Source organism: Podarcis tiliguerta, assembly GCF_965153285.1.
Source record: "Podarcis tiliguerta genome assembly, chromosome: 6".
NCBI lineage: Eukaryota > Metazoa > Chordata > Lepidosauria > Squamata > Lacertidae > Podarcis > Podarcis tiliguerta.
The window spans coordinates 94,057,711-94,079,967 of record NC_139539.1 but is presented as its reverse complement, the minus strand read 5'-3'; the positions used below and the strand labels follow the sequence as shown (position 1 = coordinate 94,079,967).

Sequence of the window (22,257 nt, the reverse complement as noted above, 5' to 3'; positions counted from 1 at the left end):
GCATGTATGTGTGTTCCTATCATCCATTATCACATTAAAAAAATATTAAAACCCTTGCAAAAGTTTCTAAAACTGCTCAGGTGTATGTATATTTGGGTGTGAAAATTTCAAAAGCAAAGCCAGTTATCAACACTAAGTTATCAACAGTCAGCTTCTGCTGCTGGCTTGCAGAATTGTTTCCTTTGCAAAAAAAAAAAAAGACCCTAGAGAGGTGTAGGTGTAGTTTGACACCTCTTTCAACTTGGCTCCACTACTCAACAAAAGTTACATTTGTCTTCCTAAAATACTTATTTTCTGACTCAGTTTTGCAGCGAGTTAAATACATTATGTCATAATATAATTATTAATAAGTCTTTGTACCAAGTTGAATAGTTCCTTGACACTATCAACATTTTCTGTACCTCTTCATACTATTAATTGTATGATGTGCCTTGGGCTGATTTGTGTGATATAATTGTGAACTAAATTACACAACCAGACTGCTTAAATATTAGGATTGAAGCTGTTGTCACTATCCATTAGCATTATCTTCTAAAATATATATCATTTGTTGTACCTAATGCTCTGCTCCTACTTAATGCAGAAACAATAGTGAATTTCTGGCTGCTAGCTCCATATTCCACATGACAGTACTTTTATGGAAATTGGAAATCATCTGGGAGTTGCTCTTCAACAACCCAGCTGGAGCTGGCAAGGCTAGCTTAAGTCATTTAAACTGTTTATGAGTAAATTTATACAGTTGCATCTTTATGGTAAGAACCATCAACTTTTCTGACGTTATTCTGCTGCACTAGCTGGGCAGATCTTATCACTGATACCATTATTTTCACAAGCATCACGTGATGCCTGGGGCCTGCAAACTATACGATTTGTACCTGAAATGTGCAGCTGGCAGCCAGAAGGGCAACATTTTGGCTTTATTTGTACGTACTAAGCTCCTACACTAAGTGGGAAAATTGCAGTTAAAGTTGCCTTACCAGAGGGTTGTTGAGATAAGCAATTGAAAATTTAGAGTTGATCTTTCTGAATATGATGTTTGTGTTCTTAGGAGTCCATGGGGAAAAGCTTTGATGGAAAAGCATATATTATTACTGGGATTTGGAATCCTAATACACCTACCTTTGTTGTACTGAATGAGGAAACTCCTAAGGGTAATTATGCATTTAAATGCTATTTGTCAACTTTTTGCTTTATTTAATTGCCGGAGTGCAAGTGGGTTGAGTAACTAGTGTAACCTCCGGCTGTATGGCACATGCTTCATGCACTAGATTGGACAATAGCACAACAGTGCTTTGACACTAGGTGTGCTGTGATTCAGTTTGAAAGTATGAAACCTATGTCAAGGGTTCAAATAAGAAAAGCAAGACAATTAGATGATGATGATGATAATAATAATAATAATAATAATAATAATAATAATAATAATAATATTTATACCCCGCCCATCTGGCTGGGTTTCCCTAGCCACTGTGGGCGGCTCCCAATCAGATGTTAAAAACAATACAGCATTAAATATTAAAAACTTCCCTACACAGGGCTGCCTTCAGATGTCTTTTAAAAATAGGATAGCTGCTTATTTCCTTCACATCTGATGGGAGGGCGTTCCACAGGGTGGGCGCCACTACCGAGAAGGCCCTCTGACTGGTTCCCTGTAGCTTTGCTTCTCACAGTGAGGGAACCGCCAGAAGGCCCTTGGCGCTGGATCTCACTGAACAATGGGGGTGGAGACGCTCCTTCAGGTATATAGGACCGAGGTTGTTTAGGGCTTTAAAGGGAGGAAACACAAGAGGAAGAGAAATATCAGACATCAAAAGCTTGGGAGCAGTTTAAATGCTATTTAAACCTTTGCAAAAAAAGGAGATGTGAAGAGTTCCAGAAAAAGGGGATGGCGACTTAGAGGGTGGGAGGGGGGCATGAAACAGTAGCAACTCATAGTTTAGATAAGAAAAAACTGTCAGAGTATTTTTTATCTTATTTCCAATGTTACTAAATACCTTTATGCTGTAACAATCATCAATTATTTTATGTGAAATCAAGCTCACTTTTTTGTACTACAGATAAGTGTGTGTACATGACTGTGGCAGTAGATATGGTGGTCACAGAAGTGGTGGAGCCAGTTCGTTTTCTGCTGGAGACACTTGTACGTGTGTATCCTGCCAATGAGCGCTTCTGGTATTTCAGCAGAAAAACTTTCACAGAAACATTCCACATGAAACTGAAACAGGTAATCCTCTTTTTCTTTTTCAGTGAACAAAGGTAAAAAACATATTTAAAAGACAATTCGAAATGATTCTTCTGCCCAACTGGAGCCCCCAGGTAAAATTTGGCCTCTAGAGGAATGGTGTTTGGCCTGCAGTTGCCAACCCAGTAGCAAAAATGGGGAATAAAGGGGTGAATGTGTCTTTACAGCTAGTTGGCAGACTTTTGGGGGCCAGCAAACTTGGCCTGCCACCTTCACCCCCTCCTTGGAGTGGCTTTTCAGGAAAATGTAGTGGCTGACCAAGACGTAAATTGTTGAAGTGGTACAATTGCTGCAGTCCAGCAGAGGTATACCAAATGAGCATACAGTTTAGGATTCACTTGCAGATATTTAGCTTCACCTTCCATTATCAGAGGTAAATGGCACGTTCTAGCCAGGCAAAGAAAGTCAAGGAGGTTGCAAAGCATGGTCATTTTAGGGCATCATCTGGTGAGAGTCCTAAGGGCAGTGGCAGACTTTGGGCTCTTCAGGTTCCAGTGGTGCACTGCAACACTAAAATTTGGCGTTCCCCTGCCTCTTGTGCTTTATTCTACATCATTGTTGTGGCACCCCCTGAAATGCTGCCGCCCAGTGTGGATGAACCAGTCACGCTACCCTAAAACAACCTTTCTAGGGGCCAAACCGAGGTTTGGAGAGCCTTAATTGCATGAAGGAATAGGGTTATTTTGTTCTGTTCTGTTTGGGTTCCAAGCCATAGAGGGTCAAAATCTGCACACAATCTGCAAAAGTGGTTGGACTAATGGATGTACATTTTCCCTCTGCATGCTGTTTTCTACGCACTCATACACCCTCTGCTGTCCAGGCAGGCAAAAGAGCATTACCTGCAGAGAAAAGGTGCTGTTTGGGGAGAGTCCTGAGATAGAGAGGCTTCGAGGGCTTCATTTGGCCCCAGGGCCTGAAGGGCCACACCTCTGGCATAATGGGTGGGAACTTGGGAGAAAATGAGAAAATGAAACAGATTCTAAGAGTTCTGATCTAGATTATCCATGTAAGGTTCTACAGGACTCAATTTTATCCCCCATGTTTAAAATCTAAATGGAACTGCTGAGTGGCATCATCCAGAATTTTGGACTACATTGTCAGTATGCTGATAACACACAGCTATAGTTCTCCTTTATATCTGCAGGTGTGGCAGTGGCTTTGCTGGGCAGATGTCTGCCTTAGTAATGGACTGGATGAGAGTCAATAAGATGAAGCTCAATCCAGATAAGACTGAGTCAGTGTTAGTGGGTGATTCCTGGACTCGTTGGATGGGCGGTTGCCTGTTCTTGACAGGGTTACATTCTCTGAAGGAGCAAGTACGTAGTTTTGGGGCACGTCTGGGTCCATCACTGTCACTTGAGGCTCAAGTGGCTTCGGTGGTACAGGGTGTCTTCCATCAAGTTTGGCTGGTGGCCCATCCATGTTTGTATCTGAACAGGGATAGCCTTATTTTCTGTTGCCTATATTCTGATAACCCTTAGGTTAGATTACTGCGATTTGTTATACACTTTTGAAAACTGTTCAGAAACTGCAGCTAATGCAGAATTCAGCAGCTAGGTTACTCACTGGGGCAAGACGGCCTGAGCACATAACACCAATCCTGACCCAACTGCACTGGCTACCAGATAGTTTCTTGGCCTAATTCAGAGTTCTAATTTTGACCTATAAAGTATTTTATGGCTCAGGACCCCAATACCCCAAAGGTCACCTCTCCCCATATGAACTGACCTGGACCCTGTGATTGTAATCTAAGGTCCTTGTTTGTGTGCCCCCTTTAAGGAGGACTGGAGCTGGCAATATGAGAAAGGGCCTTATCAGCGTTGGCTCCCTGCTTGTGGAATAGTTTCCTCAGGAGGCTCGCCTGGTGCCATTGCTGCATATCTTTAGGCACCAGGCAAAAACATTCCTTTTTCATAAGGCCTTTGACTTTTAATTACCTGTGGTCTTTTTGTGTGGGTGGGATGTTTTAATCTGGTTGGCACCTGCCTGCCCTGGGAGACAATGGACAAGTGCACCTGTGGGGTGAAGGCAAACTGTTGGAAGGGTACAGCACCTGCTGTGGTTGTAGAGACCGATACGGGAGTGACATGTTTTGTTGCAGCTGGGGCATCTGGTTGTTTCTTCTGTCTGTCCTCCTCCCAGAGGTCATCCCTCCTCTGGTCACTGGTCATTGCTATGAATGTTGCCAGGCAGTTTTAAACAGTGTTTTAAAAAGTACTTTGGATTTTTGAAAATGCTGGCTTTAGTATATATGTGTGTTTGTGTGTTTTTTCTTAAAACATTGTAACTGATTTTGAGCTGCTGTGGCAAAAAAATGAACAATAAATTTATTTAATAACAGCAACAATAAGCTGAAATGTGTTTGTCATATTTAGAGTGAAGAGAAAGGTCACCCAAATGCTGGAGATGCGATTTATGAAGTCTTGAGTCTGCACAGAGATTCTGAAAGAGAGGAAGAACCAGGCAGCCCATCCCATGAGGATGATGCTAAAGAGGGTAAAGTTTACTTCAGTAATACCTGCACAGGCTGTAATGTGTTCCATTAAATATAGCTCTTCCTAACTATGCTTGCCAGGGATGTACCTCAAATAGGAGAGATGCATAATTTCTGGGGGTAACTGGCTATCCATAAATGCTGATTGTCATCTCTGTCTTTTAATTCTCCTGGTAATGAATTGCTGTGTTAGTCCCCTGCATCCATCTTCCACTACAACCGCTACCTATCTCTGTAGGTAGTGGGCTGGAAACTGCTCCAGAGTAGATCCTGCTGATAGCAGAGATCAAGGTTTATATATGACAGAGCAGGTGTGATGAGAACTTGGATTGGTGGGACCTTTCATTTGCTTGAATAAAAAGAGAACTGCGGCAGGCAGTGTAATACGGTGCTTGCCTTGAATCTGCTTTCTTGCACTCCTGTCCTTTGCCAACCACTTCCCCATCTCCAAGGAAGAAAAAATAATCTTACAGGGCTAGGATGGGTGTAGTTGGAATAGAAAAAATAGATGGAATAGAGCTGCTGGGAGTTCTTAGAGATGTCTTCAGAAGTGACAGCTGCACTGCCACCACCCTGGCACACACTTTCTGCCAGGGATCCTGTGAACCAAACTACATCCCTTAACTGCATTAGTTTTATAAACTAATTTGTGTTCTGTCTTGCAGTAGTTTTCTTTACAGAGTTATAAGAAGTGTGCAATGGAATCAGAATCTCTTGTGACTATGTCACTGATAAATATGTTCATGTCTTGGGTTTTTCCGATGTAGAGAGCGATAATGAACTCTCCAGTGGTACTGGTGATGTATCCAAGGATTGCCCAGAGAAGATCTTGTATTCATGGGGAGAACTGCTTGGAAGATGGTAAGAATTAATTAGAAATAATTTGCAAGAGAACTGAACAGTGACATATTAGAAAAATAACTTTTTAAAAGACTTGAGCATAATTTACATAGGAGTTTATCTTACTTCATTTGTTTGGCGTAAAACTGAAAGCAAGAAAAAAACCAGTACTTGGGGATGGGGAGAGAAGGTGGTGCTTGATTTTTCATGCTTTGGGAAAGGCTACAGAAGCTTGTGGGTGATGCATAGTTCTGTCAATTTTCCTTTCGGCTTGCTGTGATTAGATGCCTGAATTACCCTGTCAGTAGAGAATTTACTTTCTTGGGCTCCATGATCACTGTAGATGGTGACAGCGGCCACGAAATCAAAAGACGCCTGCTCCTTGGGAGAAAGGCGATGGCAAACCTAGACAGCATCTTAAAAAGCAGAGACATCACCTTGCCGACAAAGGTCCGTATAGTTAAAGCTATAGTTTTCCCAGTAGTGATGTATGGAAGTGAGAGCTGATCGCCAAAGAATTGATGCTTTTGAATTATGGTGCTGGAGGAGACCCTTGAGAGTCCCATGGACTGCAAGAAGATCAAACCAATTGATTCTGAAGGAAATCAGCCCTGAGTGCTCCCTGGAAGGACAGAGACTGAAGCTGAGGCTCCAAGACTTTGGCCACCTCATGAGAAGAGAAGACTCCCTGGAAAAGACCCTGATGTTGCGAAAGATGGAGGGCACAAGGAGAAGGGGACGACAGAGGATGAGATGGTTGGATAGTGTTCTCGAAGCTACCAGCATGAGTTTGACTAAACTGCGGGAGGCAGTGGAAGACAGAAGTGCCTGGCGTGCTCTGGTCCATGGGGTCACGAAGAGTTGGACACGACTAAACAACTAAACAACAACAACACTTCTCTTTTCCATTAAAAGGGGGACTTGGTGCATAGGCATTTATTTGTTAATAATAGGCTACTGAGAGACTTACAAGTTGGTTATTCAAATTAATTTAATCTCATGATTTTACGTCATTGACATGCAGTTGTAATATGATCTAGCACCCTTCCTCAGTATAGTTTTTTAAGAACAGAAAACAGAAAAGCCTTCTGAACCAGGCCAAGGGCCCATCTAGCTCAACATCTGTTTTTCACAATGACCAACCAGATACCTGAAGGAAACCGGCAAGCACAAGAGCAACCACCCACCCCATGGCTTCCAACAACTGGTATTCAATCAATCAATCAATCTTTATTATGGATCAGAGACCCAACAAATCGTTACAAAGCAATGCACAATTCGGACAGCCTACCTCCAGGTTAAACAAACATTTTGTTCAGACTTAAAGATAGGGATCATTGGTTCTTGCAACCACCGCTAAAAACTTTGCCACTGCTAATGTTCTAGCATTTGTCCGGTCTTCCAATAGGAACCTGACATAGTGAGCCTCTGATTTTCCTGGAAAAGGTACCAGCAAGGGTAATATCAGTTCAGCCCTGGCTTGCTCGTATTTCACACAGTGCAGCAAAATATGTTTTATAGAATCGATGTCTTGAGCACATGAGCAAAGTCTGTCCTGGTAGGAAACTTCTCTCAACCTGCCATCCAACACTGCAGAAGGAAAGACATTTAGTCCAGCTTTGGTGAATAACCTTCGAAAATTTGGTACTGTCAGGTTTTTAATGTAAGGTGTTAACTCAGCTGGTATACAGAAGCGTTACTGCCTCCTGCCATGAAGGCAGAACATAGCCATTGTGCTTAGTAGCCGTTGATTGCCCTTATCCTCCATGAATTTGTCCAGTTGTTTTTTAAAAGCATCTAAGTTGGGACGTGGGTGGCGCTGTGGGTAAAATTTCAGCGCCTAGGACTTGCTGATCTTATGGTCGGTGGTTCGAATCCCCGCGGTGGGGTGAGCTCCCGTCGTTCGGTCCCAGCTCCTGCCCATCTAGCAGTTCCAAAGCACCCTTAAGTGCAAGTAGATAAATAGGTACCGCTTTATAGCGGGAAGGTAAACGGCGTTTCCGTGTGCTGCTCTGGTGCCGGTTCGCCAGAGCAGCTTTGTCACGCTGGCCACGTGACCCGGAAGTGTATGTGGACAGCGCTGGCTCTCGGCCTCTAGAGTGAGATGAGCGCACAACCCTAGAGTCTGTCAAGACTGCCACGTACGGGCAGGGGTACCTTTACCTTTACCTTTTAAGTTGGCGGCCATCACTGGTTTTTGTGGGAGCAAGTTCCATAGTTTAACAATGTGCTGTGTGAAGAAGTACTCGTTAAATCTGTCCTGAATCTTCCAACATTCAGATTTATTGCATGTTCATGAGTCCTAGTGTTATGGGAGAGGAAGAAAAAACTTCTTATTTTATGATTTTATGAACTTCTATCTTGTTGCCTCTTACTGGCCTTTCCTCTAAACTAAAAAGTCCCGGACGCTGCAAGAGTTGGGAATTGGACATATATTCTGATGTCAGAATATTAAGCTCTCCCTTTTGACATATACCATATTTTTCCATGTATTGGACAAGGCTTTTAGACTCAGAAATCACGTCAAAAAACTGGGGTCGTCCAATACACAGATAGTGGCATGGGCTGGGGGGGAAGCAGGGCACCACCAGCCATTTGGTTGGCAGGAGCGTGGCTTCCCCCGATGCTGCAGCAAGCGGGGAGCGATCTGGGGGCGTTTCCTGCCCGCAGCTGCGTGGGGGGGGGGGAGAAGCTGCTCGTTGGCACAACCTCCCCCAATGCCGCTGCTTGCGGTGGGCGCTGCCTGGATCCTTTCCCCTGCACGGTGACATTGGGGGAGGTTGCGCTCCCACCCACCGGATGGCAGGCGGGAGCTCAAATTCCCCCGATGCCGCTATGTGCGGAAAACAGTCTAGGGAGTGTCTCCTTCCCACAGCTGCCTAGGGGGGAGAGGCACAACAACTTTGGGCCATCTCCCCATATTTTATTGAAATTGAGCCCCCCAAAATGGGGGAGTCCTTATACATGGGGGTCTCCTATAGACGGGAAAATATGGTAAGTGCAGGAGTTTGCCATTCCTACTGTCTTCTCATCACTAGGATAGTTGAGAATTTGTTATGGCAAATCTATTTTTCCTATTTTATATTAGAGTATTTCAAAGTGACTTTCTGTAGAATGTGTGTGTATAATTTAGGCTTGCACTGTTCAAATAAGCAACAACTTTCCTACCTTTTTGTTAGGCATAGTAACCTTAGTGTGAGGCCAAAAGGACTCTCTTCGCTGGTGAAGCGTGGTGTTCCAGAGGCATTAAGAGCTGAGGTCTGGCAGTTACTAGCAGGATGCCATGATAACCAGGCGATGTTGGAAAAATACAGAATTCTCATCACAAAGGTGAGTCTTTCAAAAATGTTCATTGATATGATGAATTTATATATTAAATCAGATCTCTCTGCATGTGCAACAATAGAGCTATATCGTAAAAAAATAAGTGTAAAGAAATTTTCACTAGAATACTTTACTGCTTGCTGTGGGTACCCACAGATTTGATTCAATTAGGAATGAAACATGTGGCCTTGGTTATTGATACTGCATGGCATCTAATGTTCTGTGTAGATGCTAGAAACTGTGACGTAGGTTTCTTTTTTAACAAACTTGTTCCTCCTTCTCTGAGACCCTTATTCTCCATGATAGCAAGGCTGTCACTTGGCTGCTTTTATAATTTTAAAAAGTTTAACCTGGGTGTCTTACTGTATCAGGCTCAGACCTGCAGCCTTGAGGTCTAGTTATATGCTGCTTAGTGTATTGCTGCTGTGCTCTTATGAAAGGAAAAAGTTGACCTAAATGTTTATGAGAACCACTGTGCTGTGTCCCTGATAAGACTCTCAATATACATGTACCCCAGGATTTTAATTCTTTTGGTATCTACCAGCTTTCAGCCTTTAAAGTTTTTATTGAAAGAGGGAGGGATCGAGATGTGATAGAAGCAGTTGATAGGTAGAGCTTTTCTTCTCTTTCACATTCTGTAATTTTTCAGTTTACTTGATACCATTAACTATGGAATATTTCATTAGTACTATCAGGAGAAATATATTTTGATCCCAGTGGTACAGTAGACTTATGTTGACAGAAGTTCTGGGATTAATTTATCAGCAGTGGACTCTAATTTTAAAAAGTGGCTCATGTGATCATACTCTCACTGACTAGTATAAAAGAAAAGGATGTTTGCAAGAAGTATATCTATATTGTATATAAGCCAAATAATTCTTTTGCCCTTGTTTTCTATATGGGGATACCTTTTTAATTTGATTCCCTCCCCCTCTTTCTTTTTCCTTTCTCCTCCTGTGATGAGGCTGCATTTTAATTTTAATGTTTCAATATTTTAATGTTGTATTTTAATCTTGTTTTTAAGTTGTATTCATTCAACTTGTTTTTATTATTGCTTGTTAGCCGCCCTGAGCCCGGCCTTGGCTGGGGAGGGCGGGGTATAAATAAAAATCATTATTATTATTATTATTATTATTTAATATTAAATCTAATACTGTTTAGAATATTCCACTTTCACAGTGATTGTTTTTTGCATATATGCAGTTGGAAAGCTTTAACACACACTTACACAATCCAGTGAGCTTTTGACTGTCTATCTCTCTCTTAATACATTTTTTTTATCTGAATATCCATTTATTGATAAATTGGTTTTAGTATATTTTAAAACTTTTTTATAATTGATTTTATAATATAGAGTTGAAATTCTGTTTTGAAAGGTATTACCTATCCAGAATTTAGGTGAACAAGGTTATTAATCTAATAAATTCAGCAGAGAAAGATATAACTAAGTGTGTCGTTCATTTAGCACCAACAATGTTCCTGGCACTGTAGAAAGTATGTTGCTAGCTATACCTAAGACTGAAGTAACATGGATTAAGCACAAGTAAAAGAAGGATAAAATTCCCAGTGGATTGAGGGCAAAGATAGTTAGGAAATAATAGTTGGCAGGTACAGGTTACACAAAAGCTTAGTTTAGATGGGGGATTGGAAACAAATTGCAGGGTGTACACACTCCCTCTACCCACTCCATTATTTTTCCTTTTCCATTTTTTTGTTTAGTGCTAGGTGAAGTTAGCTGTATAGTTGGGACTGGAAGCCAGTGTATATGACAAGCACTGTGTAATGTAATGATACCTGCCAGTTCCCACCAATAATCTTGCTTACCTATTTTGGGGTAGCTGGTGTTCCATATATAACACATTGCAGTAGTACAACTCACAGCTCCCCAGCACATGGATAACTGTCACAAAGCTCTCTCTAATCCTTTAGTATTGTAGTTTATATATAAGCAAAACATGATAAAACGTGCTCTGTGCCACTAAGGCTGTTGTGTGCCTCAAGTGAACAGAGCTGGATCTAAGATTACCTCTAACTATGGACCTAAGGGAAGTGTAAGAACCCTGGACAAAATAGTCTGTATTTTGCCTAATTACCGTGTTGGCCCGAATATAAGATGCACCCGCAAATAAGCCACACCTTTATAATTCAAGGCTTATTTGTGGGCGTGGCCCGCCTTCTGGTACTACCTCCCCAAGCTGGCACCGGGGGAGGCTTGGGAGCGGTGGGCAGGCTGTGCATCGTTGCCCCGTGCTCCTGGGCTACTTCGGGGGGGGGGGGAGAGTTGGAGCCACACGGTAAGGTTGCGAATATAAGCCGCACTTTCACTTATATTTGGGCCAATTCGGTAGATGGACAAACAACTCATAAACAATCCTTGTTTGCCTTAAGTCTCTTTGTTGGCCTTCCAGCTCTCATTACTGTGTTCAAGCACTAGTTCAGAACCTCTACTGCCTTCCCTGCTTTAGATGAAAAGGAGACATAAAATTCTAAGTGGATTTGAGGTAGCTGAAAGGTGTTCCAAACTGAAGCTGTAATATTGGCAAAGCAGAAATTAAACTTTGCTAAAAAATATACTGCCCACACAATGCCGCTTGCTTGCTCAGGTCAGCTGGAGAGAGACTACAGTTAGTACCATCACTGTCTGAAGTGCAGTTGATGAGGATACAATTGGTCATGTGGGATCCCAAATGTTTGAGGACAAGTTAATGAACAATGGTTGCAGGATTTTTGTTGTCGGTTGCCTTTTGCCAGCACTGTATTTCCTCATCCCCTCCAATGAGAACCTGGCAATGGGGTTTGGGCAGTGCAGAGTATCATTCTGTGTCATCGGTGTTTTGTTGCACGCCATTATTATTATTATCATTTCATTTCTATACCATTTTATATTTTTAAGAAAACAACTAATATAGGTTTACAACCTAACCTACATTAAAACATCAAAAAAGAAAAAGAAAAAAATCCAGAAGAGTACATTACAGAAGAAATTCAAATATAAAGTATACATTCAAAACAACATAACCGGAAAGTAAAATATTATCTGAAAGATTTCAGTATAAAACATTACAAAGGTGGTCAACTGCAGAATGCACATTTAATGCAGCAAAGTTGACAACAACTACAATTTTATCTTAAACATTTCAAAAGAGAACATTGCTAAAGGAAGTGAAATATAAAATGCACATTTAAAACCACATAATCAGCAAGAGAATAAAATTAAAATACAATCATAAACATACAGCATATCTGCTGCTGTAGGTAAGATGGTCTCTGAGCTCTTCAGCAGCCTCAGCTTTTGTAGCTGGAGTCAATCAGGGCCCTGCCGTCCCATGATTCATGATTCATGCTTCCTATTTTTGGACCAGCCCTTTTGTATGATGCAGTTCTGCCCTTAGCAGCAGACAGTGGGGTTGGACTGGAGGGACATGGATTCAGTCCCATCACACCCAAGACGCTTTCTGAAAGACCATTGGCCAATCTTCAACCATCAGTCTGGCAAAGCACATAGCGTTGTAGGAATGAAATTAGGCTTTATGTTGCCCTGAACTTTTTGGTTGAAGGGTGAGATTTCTTGATTCCTCCATCCCTCCCGCTCTCTCTCTCTGCTGTTGTTGATTCTTGCCAGTCAAACCTTTTCCCTATTTTCATTGCTGTCCTAGGAAAACTGATTTTTGAATAACTTCCTGTATTTTTCTTTGTTATCGGATGCTTCTAGCTTTCCCTACTTTTTGAAAATAGCAATGTTGTTATCACAAGTAATGTCCACACTTTTGGAATCTCATGAGAAGCTGAAGGATTTTGAATTGGAGATCTGATGCAGACTGAGTCACATTTTAGCTAATCAGAGTGTAGTATATGTATTAAATCCTAGAATGAACCCTAGTATATAATAAAAACTCTGTGTTAGAATCTGAAGATACTTAAACAAACAAACAAAAATGTTTTCTTATTCAGTGTTTTGATACATGTTTGCTTTGTTCAACACCTATTATTCTGTAGCACTGAAGACGTGTATTAATTCTGCTCTCTATAGGAGATTTTATAAAACAATATGTGTAGGTCTTTTGAAAGTTGAGTCATAGAAGTTGGCTGAGATTGATTTGATTTTTCTACTTTTGACTGCTTTTAAGATCCCAGTTGCCATAACAACTTTATTACCTATTTTTTTCTCTAGCAAATTAGTTGCCATAACAATAAAATACAGCTTTATGAATGTGACCGCGTTTCTTTTTGACATTCTTCATTTTTATAGAAATACCTCGTGATTGGGGGTTGTATATGTTTCTTAAAATATTAAGCCTTCAATCTAGCATTCTGCATATTCCTGGGTGAATCTCACTGAAGCCAATGTCTATCCAACTGTGTATTTTCCTGTTTCTTTCCAAGCCATCACTTGGACATTATGAAATGAATCTGTTCATATAATCTATAGGCCAGGAAAGGGGGATATGGCACAGGCAGTTAGTGACTCTTCTGTGTGCCAGCCCCTCCTCCAACTTGGGGAATTCGGTTGTCCTGTTAGCCAGCCCTCGAGTCTGCAGTTGTTGTTGCTGAATCCCAGGTTGGCTCTGAGTAAGATGCCCCCCATCCATGATCTGATTATGGATGAGAAGGCTGATTGTGGTCTGTACCACTGAGACCTGGATGAGTAATCAGGGTGGAGTGGGTCTCCCCCAGCTGTGCCCACCTGGATACTTGGTGCACAATCAGGGCAGACTTGAGGGTCCAGGAGTGGAGGTTGCTGTGTCTATAGAGATTCCATCTCCCTTTCAGGCTCTCTGTCCAGTTGTGAGGGGGATCTAGAATGTGTGTTCCCGGCATTGGGCTATTAGGACAGATTAGAGATTCTGCTGGTTTACTAGATAGATGGCAGGTTGCCTGCTCTTGATGGAGTTACACTCCCTCTAAAGGAGCGAGTACATAGCTTGTGGGTACTTCAGGATTCTTTGCTGTCGCTTGAGGCTCAGGTGGCCTTAGTGGCGTGGAGTGGCGTGGGTCATGTAAAGCTGATGTTACCTGTGTTTTCTTTGTAGCATAGGAGTCCCATAGCTATTAATTTTTAATATTGCTAGATCTTCATTGTACTTGTATAATTAAGAGAAGCAGTGCAAACTAATTGAATTGCATGTGATGGAGGACATCTGTTATGGTTCTCTCTGTCTCTTAAAGTCTGTGTGGCATGCAAGCCATGTTTAAGTATTCAACAGTCAGGATTATGATTGGCTTAACTGAACTAACATTGGGGGTGACTCCAGGGGTTCAGCCTGGCTCTGTCTGGATATCACACCTTGCACAAGCCAGGCTCAAGCTCACCTAGTTGCTGCTAGCTCACGTAGCTCACTTTTATGTGAAAAGTGGACATTTTGTGTCTTGAATGTCCTCCTCTCCCTTTGCTCAAAGTCATCCTTGTCTGTTCTCTTTTGCCTTCCCCCTGTCTGACTCAACTTATTTAGTCATATAGACCAATTTCCACAAGTTATCTGGATTGTTGATATTCCCGTAATTATTGGCAATGTTGTTCCAAACACAGATTTCCAACAGGACAATAAAGTATGTGTCAGGGGTTCAGGAGCAGAGTCACAGGAGAGGGAAGAAACGGAGAGCGAGGGGGAGGAGTCGGAAGGAGATGTCAGCGGCGACAGTAGTCCGAGGTCTCTGAGTCTCTCCAGTGACTCGGAGGATTCACAGAAAGGGGCCCCCATGGTCAGGGCAAGGGGAGTGCCCAGGGGGACACCTCGGGAAGGAGGGGACTCAGAGAGTAGCAGCTGGAAATCCGGGCCAGCGTCCCCCCCAGAGTGCAGTAGGGGGGAGGAGTCCAAGGCATCGGGATCAGGGAGCGCGCAGGCAGAGGGAGAACGTGAGGCAGGACTGACCACACCCTCGTCAGGGAGCGAGGAAACGGTCATCCGGAAAGTAAAACGCGCGCGCGCGCCAAGTTCAAATGTACAGGAGGGCGGCAAGGTGGGCAGCCCGGGTAGGGAGCCAGGTCCTAAAGCCCGCCGAAGAGAGGGGGAGGAGTCAGAGGGGTCAAGCTCTGCGTCGGAAGAGTCCAGGAGGAATGAGACCCCGGGGGGTAGTAAGACCCAGAGGAAGAGAGAGAGAAGGAAGAGGTGGAGTAAGATTAGAGTATTAAACTGGTGCACAGGGGGTGGAGATCCAGACAGAGCTTCGCCGGTCTAAAGTCCAGACGTAGGGCTGGGACGCTGAGACTTGTAAATGGAGACTATTCTTCAATAAAGACTTTGATACTGTACGATCGGCTAGCGTTGGTCCTTGGTGAGCTGGGACCCGGAGCCAGCTCTGACAGTAAGCTCTGTCTCTATTTTAAAGTTTTGGCACCAAGAACCTCGCCACGTGAGTCGACGCAGCGAGGACAGAGGAGGGGTGCTTACAGAGCTCACAAAACTCAGGCAAGCTGACGACGGAAGAGCAGATAAAAGCCCTGCAAGAAGCGGTGACGCACCTCAGCACGGAGGTAATTGCATCCAGGAAGAGAGAGGAGGAAATGGTTACCTCCTGCCGGGATCTCCAGGCCAGGTTGGACGTGCTTTCTAAACAGGGGCAAACGGGATCCAAGGCAGAAGGCATTGGCTTGGGGAGGAGGGGAGGCAGCCTTGTATCGCATTTCGACGGGAGTTTGCAGCAGTACCCCAACTTCAGAGCAGACCTGCTGTTTGCGCTCGATCTCCTTGACAAAGACTTTAGAGATGAGAGAGAGAGAGTGGGGTTTATCCTGTCCCATTTGCATGGGGAAGCCAAAACGTGGCTGCGGAATCTATGGAGGGACAATGATCCAGCGCTCCAAGATGCGAAGGCTTTTATTAAAGCAATGGACTCATGCTTTTTATCAAAGGTAGACGTCGATATTGCCAGGAGGGACATACATGGACTTAAACAAGGCAAAGCCAGCGTGCGGCAGTACCATACTCGATTTTTCGGACTGGTTCATGCCCTGGGGTGGGAAAAAGATTCTGCGCCAGTCAGAGACCTCTTTTGGGAGGGGTTGAATGCAGATGTAAAAGCGGAGATTGGAAGAGGGGAGAGACCAAGGAGCACCCAGCAGGTAGTCCAGAGGGCTCTGGAGATCGGGGTGCATCTGGAAGAACGTCCTTGGAACAGGGAAGAAGGGCGTTGGGGACGGGCACCAGCCAGAGCACCTCCCTTCTTTCCCAGAGAAGCAGCGCGTGCGCACTCCACACCCTCGCAGGGAGGGGGAGAAGAGCCGATGGAGATAGGAGGTGCCAGGGCTCAGTCAGCTAGCAGAGCCCTAACACCGGGAGCAGCCAAAACGAAGCCTCCTAGAGGGAACAGGAAGTGCTACATCTGCGACAGTGCTCAACACATGGCGAAAGAGTGTCCCCAGAGGCTCCACAAGCACACTGCAGCCTCGGCAACAGTCGCTGAAGCAGCTCAATTGAAAACGCAGCAACAGTTAAACGACGGAGTCTGGCTGGAGGAAGAGGCACTGGGGTCCAGCCAGACAAGTCAATGAAACAATCCCCAGCACTTTTGCAACCCACAGACCCCCTCCCACCCAAACCAGGGGTGCAGCTTACAGCGTCTCTCCAACTGCCCAATGGACGCACTCTGGAGGTGCCGATCACCATTGACTCCGGCAGCAACGCTGACTTTATAGGACTGGAATTCATTCAGCAGCACAATATACCACTGCTACCAGCCACACTGCCCCTGAACGTTGTCACGGTGGATGGCAGAGACTTGTTAGGGGGGCAGGTGGTGCAACAAACGCAACCAATGGTGATGCGGATTGGAAATCACCGAGAAGTCATCAGCTTTAACGTCACCCACCTGTCGGACACGCCTGTAGTCCTGGGCATGAGTTGGCTGCACAGGCACAGCCCAGCATTGGCGTGGTACCAGCGCCAACTGACCTTCGGCTCCTCCTATTGCGCGGAACATTGCATCCTTCCTAGCCCGGAAGAAGGAGGGGACGACCCGCAGCTACAATTAGGCACGCTGCAAGCAGTGCCGCGCAAGTACGCAGCGTTTTTGGAGGTTTTCTGCGAGAAGGAAGCGGACAAGCTGCCTCCCCACAGGCCCTATGACTGCAAGATTGACCTCCTGCCAGGAGCGACGCTGCCAGCCGGGAAACTGTATTCCATGTCTGAGGACGAGCTGCAGGAGCTCAAGGAGTTCATAGACCTCAACTTGAAGCGCGGTTTCATCCGGGAGTCGAAGGCAGCGGGGGGCAGTCCTGTATTCTTTGTGAAGAAAAGGGACACGCCCCAAAAAAGACTTGTGGTAGACTTCAGGCTCTTAAATTCAAAGACCAAGCCCGCGGCCTTTCCCATGCCCAAGATAGATGACCTGCTGGCGACGGCGAGGAAAGGACGCGTTTTTACAAAGTTGGATCTGCGAGGGGCGTACAACCTGATTCGCATACGGGAAGGAGACGAGTGGAAGACTGCCATGTTCACGCCCCTGGGCACATATGAATACAGAGTTATGCCCTTCGGTTTACAAAATGGCGCCCACTGTTTTCAAGCTTTCATGCATCACGTCCTGGCGGGTCTCCTCTACAAGACATGCGTCTGCTTCTTGGACGACATCCTGATATTCTCAGAATCTGAGGAGACCCACGAGAGAGACGTCAAGGAAGTTCTGCAGAGACTGCAGGAGCATCGACTGTATGCCAAGCTGGAGAAGTGCCAGTTCGACAGGAAGGAGGTGGATTTCCTGGGCTACAAGCTGTCGGACAAGGGGCTTGCCATGGACAGCGCCAAGGTTCGCGCAGTGTTGGACTGGAAGAGCCCGCGCAATCGGAAGGAGGTCCAGCGGTTTGTGGGGTTCGCCAACTTTTACCGCAAGTTCATCAAGGGGTTCGCGATGCAGACGGCGGCCATTACGGACACGCTCAGCTCTAAGAAGAAGAAGTTCATCTGGACGGAGCAAGCGGAGCAGTCCTTTCAGAACCTTAAGCGTCTCTTCTCGTCCGAAGGGCAGCTACTGCATGTGAATCCCAGCAAGCCGCTGAGGGTTGAAACAGACGCCTCAGACAGAGCCGTGGGCGCCGTACTGTTGCAAGAGGACCCGCATGGGGACTGGAGACCGTGTGCCTTCTACTCTAGGAAGCTCAGCAAGTCGGAGCAAAACTACACCATCTGGGACAGGGAGTTGCTGGCCATTCATGCAGCATTCAAGGCGTGGCGGCACTTCCTCGTCGGGGCCAAGCACACCGTGCAGGTTCGCACGGATCATAAGAACCTGGAGTACTGGCGCACGGCAAGATTCCTAAACCAGCGGCACATCAGATGGGCGGAATTTTTCGCGGATTTCGACTTCAGGATAGAATACATCCCAGGCGACAACAACATCATGGCGGATGCACTGTCCAGGAAGCCGCAATACCTTGAAGAGGCGGCACCAGCAGCGGCCAAGCACATTTTCGCTCCGAAAGCGTGGGCGTGCGCTGCAGCAACCGTGGACTTGGAGGCGGTCCGTCGAGCACTGCAGGGGGACCCCTTTGCACAAGCCAAGATGGAGGAGGTGCACAAGGGCACGGTGAAGGACGACGAGTTCCAAGTACGAGACGGATTGCTCATCCGCAGAGGAGCTCTCTATGTACCGGGAGACGACCTCCGGGCGAAGGTACTGCAGCAGTTACACGACGCACCCACCGCCGGGCACTTTGGCAAGGAGAAGACGGCAGACCTCGTTGCCAGGGATTTTTGGTGGCCCAAGATGCGGGGGGAAGTCGCGGAGTACGTCTCGAGGTGCGACACCTGCCAAAGGGCCAAGTCAGTGCACAAACCTCCGGCGGGACTGCTCGAACCGCTGCAGACTCCGAGCGAACCGTGGGAGAGGGTGGCCCTGGACTTTGTCACGGATTTACCCAGCTCAAGGGGTAAAACGGCAGTGCTAGTGGTGGTGGACATGTTCACTAAAATGGCCCACTTCATTCCGTGCGCGAAGGTGGCCACGGCAGAACAGACCGCCAAGCTGTTCATAGACCACGTCTTCAGAGTGCATGGACTGCCACGGTCTATTTTGTCCGACAGGGGGCGCCAGTTCATTTCGAGCTTCTGGCAGAAGCTGATGGGTTTCCTGAATGTCAAGATCAACCTAGCGTCGGCGAGACACCCGCAGACCAACGGACAAGCGGAACGCGTCAACGCCGTCATGCAGCAGTACCTGAGATGCTATGCAAATCAACAGCCGACGACATGGGTGGACTACCTGCCGCTCGCTGAGTTCGCTTACAACAACACGAAGCACGTGTCCACAGGGGTGACGCCGTTCTTCGCCAACAACGGGAGGCATCCCAGAACCTTCCCGGGATTAGAGAGACTGGGGGAGGGGGAGCCACAGGCAGCGGAAGTCTTGGCGGCGGAATTGCAGGAAGTCCACGAGCAGCTTAGGAGGCAGTTAGAGCTGGCAAAGCACGCATACAAACTGCAGGCTGACAAGCACAGGAGGGTTGGTGAAGACATACAGGTGGGAGACTGGGTGTGGTTAGCGGCCCACGCAGTGCCGACAAGATCCTTAGCTAAGAAGAAACTCGGACATAAGCAGCTAGGACCTTACCTAGTTGAGGCACAGATCAATCCGGTGGCCTTCCGGTTGACACTTCCGGAAGGATCCAGAATGTACCCAGTATTCCATAGGTCGGTGCTCACGCCCTACAAAGCACCTCACCGATTTCAGGCGCAGGGCACGGCACCAGACCAGTATAAGGAGATCCCCCCAAGGAGGGAGTCGCCAAGAAGGGAACCCATCAACCAGGTCACAGAGATTTTGGACTCGAGATGGGGGGAAGAGGGAGTAGAATATTTTCTCGCAAGGGAAGGTACCCCGGCCAGCGCCAACAGTTGGGTGCCGGACTATGCCCTGGACGAGCCTCTCCTCAAAGAGGAGTTTCATGCCTTGTTCCCACACAGGCCCATGCCAGCCGAGTATTTCGACGACTGGCTTTTCACACCCACGCTTTCTACCAGCACGTTCCAGGGATTCACCTCGGACGAAGAACCAGCATTAGAAACACGTTCACCGGAGGGCTCGCCCTCGGGGTTTGCCTCAGACCGCTCCTTTTGGTGGGACAATCGAGGAGAGGAGAGGTGGCTGAGGGGCCCTTGGCAGGCAACGGACCCAGAGGGGAACGAGGGTGAGAGGGACATGGACGTGATGGGGGAGGACGTTGGGTTCGAGCATGGCGGCACGGAGATGGAAGCAGAGGAGAACGAGGTCGGCGAAGACATGGAGGACGAGCCGGATTTCTCTAACTGGATGCACGCCACGGGGGACGAACTGTATCCACCATTCACCCCCACAACGACGGAGCACCCAGCACCCCCGCCGGAGGAAGGGGAGGGGGGAAGGGGGGGCTTCGAGGGGGGGATGGATGTCAGGGGTTCAGGAGCAGAGTCACAGGAGAGGGAAGAAACGGAGAGCGAGGGGGAGGAGTCGGAAGGAGATGTCAGCGGCGACAGTAGTCCGAGGTCTCTGAGTCTCTCCAGTGACTCGGAGGATTCACAGAAAGGGGCCCCCATGGTCAGGGCAAGGGGAGTGCCCAGGGGGACACCTCGGGAAGGAGGGGACTCAGAGAGTAGCAGCTGGAAATCCGGGCCAGCGTCCCCCCCAGAGTGCAGTAGGGGGGAGGAGTCCAAGGCATCGGGATCAGGGAGCGCGCAGGCAGAGGGAGAACGTGAGGCAGGACTGACCACACCCTCGTCAGGGAGCGAGGAAACGGTCATCCGGAAAGTAAAACGCGCGCGCGCGCCAAGTTCAAATGTACAGGAGGGCGGCAAGGTGGGCAGCCCGGGTAGGGAGCCAGGTCCTAAAGCCCGCCGAAGAGAGGGGGAGGAGTCAGAGGGGTCAAGCTCTGCGTCGGAAGAGTCCAGGAGGAATGAGACCCCGGGGGGTAGTAAGACCCAGAGGAAGAGAGAGAGAAGGAAGAGGTGGAGTAAGATTAGAGTATTAAACTGGTGCACAGGGGGTGGAGATCCAGACAGAGCTTCGCCGGTCTAAAGTCCAGACGTAGGGCTGGGACGCTGAGACTTGTAAATGGAGACTATTCTTCAATAAAGACTTTGATACTGTACGATCGGCTAGCGTTGGTCCTTGGTGAGCTGGGACCCGGAGCCAGCTCTGACAGTATGATATGATATATTTTTGTTACCTGTTTTCTATCATTTCTGGGGTGGAAAAATACTCTGCAAGTACTCTTAGATATGTTTTACATTGTGGTGTTTGTTTTGCAACATCTTGTGTTCCAATATGTTGTGACCTGCCTTGGAAGAGGTAACCCTGAAAGGCAGCCTACACATAATAAAATGAAAAAAGGCAATACCACATTCATTGTGACTAATAATGTATCTCTGTGTATGGACTCAGCAAAATTAACTTCATACAGAATTCTTGATTCTAAATCCATGAAAGCACACAATACAAATTCACACACTGCTAGCTGTAACTTGGCCACTTTCCTCCTGAGTAGTTGAAACAGACATACACCGCCTGGGGCTTTAAATCCAGTGTGGCCCCATTTTGATTGGTTCTCTTGCTACCAGTCAGCAGTTTCATGCTGGTTGCCAGCAGCTTGAATAACACCTTTACTTCAGATTTATTCTTTTAATATTCCCAGCTTTGCTACTGACTTCAGGGGAGTGGCAGCTCTCTTCTGTGACCTTTGGTCTCTTGCTCAGTCCTCCAAGGCACTTTGATATTATTGTTACCAGATTAATAGCAGTATGTCAGCTTCTGACAGTTTCCAATATTTATTTCTACTCATTTATCACTGAGCCTTAAAACTTGCTGTGTATCACATCAAAAATGTGGCAACAGAAACATACAATAAACTTCAAAGAAACTATTTTTCAACCACATTTCTGTGTCCAGCCAGTGCTTCCCTACAGGGCCGTCTTACCCATAGGGGCTAGGGGTGCGGGGCACCCGGGCGCTGGGCTCTCAGGGGCGCCAGGCCGAGAGTCCGGGGCCCGAGAGTGAGTCCGGGGAAGAGCCCGCCCATCGGTTGGAGTGCCGTGGCAGGCTCTTCTACTGCAGGCAGCTCTGCACCGCGAGTTCGGGGGCGATTGAGCCAGCAAGATGCTGAGGCGGCCGGCCGGCTCCGCCCTCCTGTGCACCTGGGCAACCTGGGGGGCGGGCGGGCGCTGGGTGGATCTTTGCACCCCGGTGCTGCATATGCTTGAGACAGCCCTGCTTCCCTATAAAGGGCTTTGGAAATGCTCCACTTATTTCTACCAACAAGGTGTCATCTGAAAGCCCATGGCAAGTATTGGCTGGGATTGTGTAGTCCTAAAGCACTTTTGTGCTATGTGGGTTTCAGCAATTAAAAATTCTGACTACTACTCACTATTATGGGATGCAGGTGGTAGTGTAGTGC

At 46.7% G+C, this 22,257-nt stretch overlaps 1 protein-coding gene across 2 annotated transcripts in view; it reads left to right on the top strand.

Moving 5' to 3' along the window:
* The window catches only part of RABGAP1L (RAB GTPase activating protein 1 like), a 150,030-nt gene that overhangs the window by 23,950 nt on the left and 103,823 nt on the right, over positions 1-22,257 (top strand). For both annotated transcript variants that reach the window (XM_083446304.1, XM_083446305.1), the window contains exons 10-14: positions 1,049-1,151; positions 2,058-2,224; positions 4,618-4,738; positions 5,504-5,597; positions 8,756-8,906. In XM_083446304.1, the coding sequence (XP_083302430.1) occupies positions 1,049-1,151; positions 2,058-2,224; positions 4,618-4,738; positions 5,504-5,597; positions 8,756-8,906 (636 nt within the window). The remainder of the gene's footprint in view (positions 1-1,048; positions 1,152-2,057; positions 2,225-4,617; positions 4,739-5,503; positions 5,598-8,755; positions 8,907-22,257) is intronic.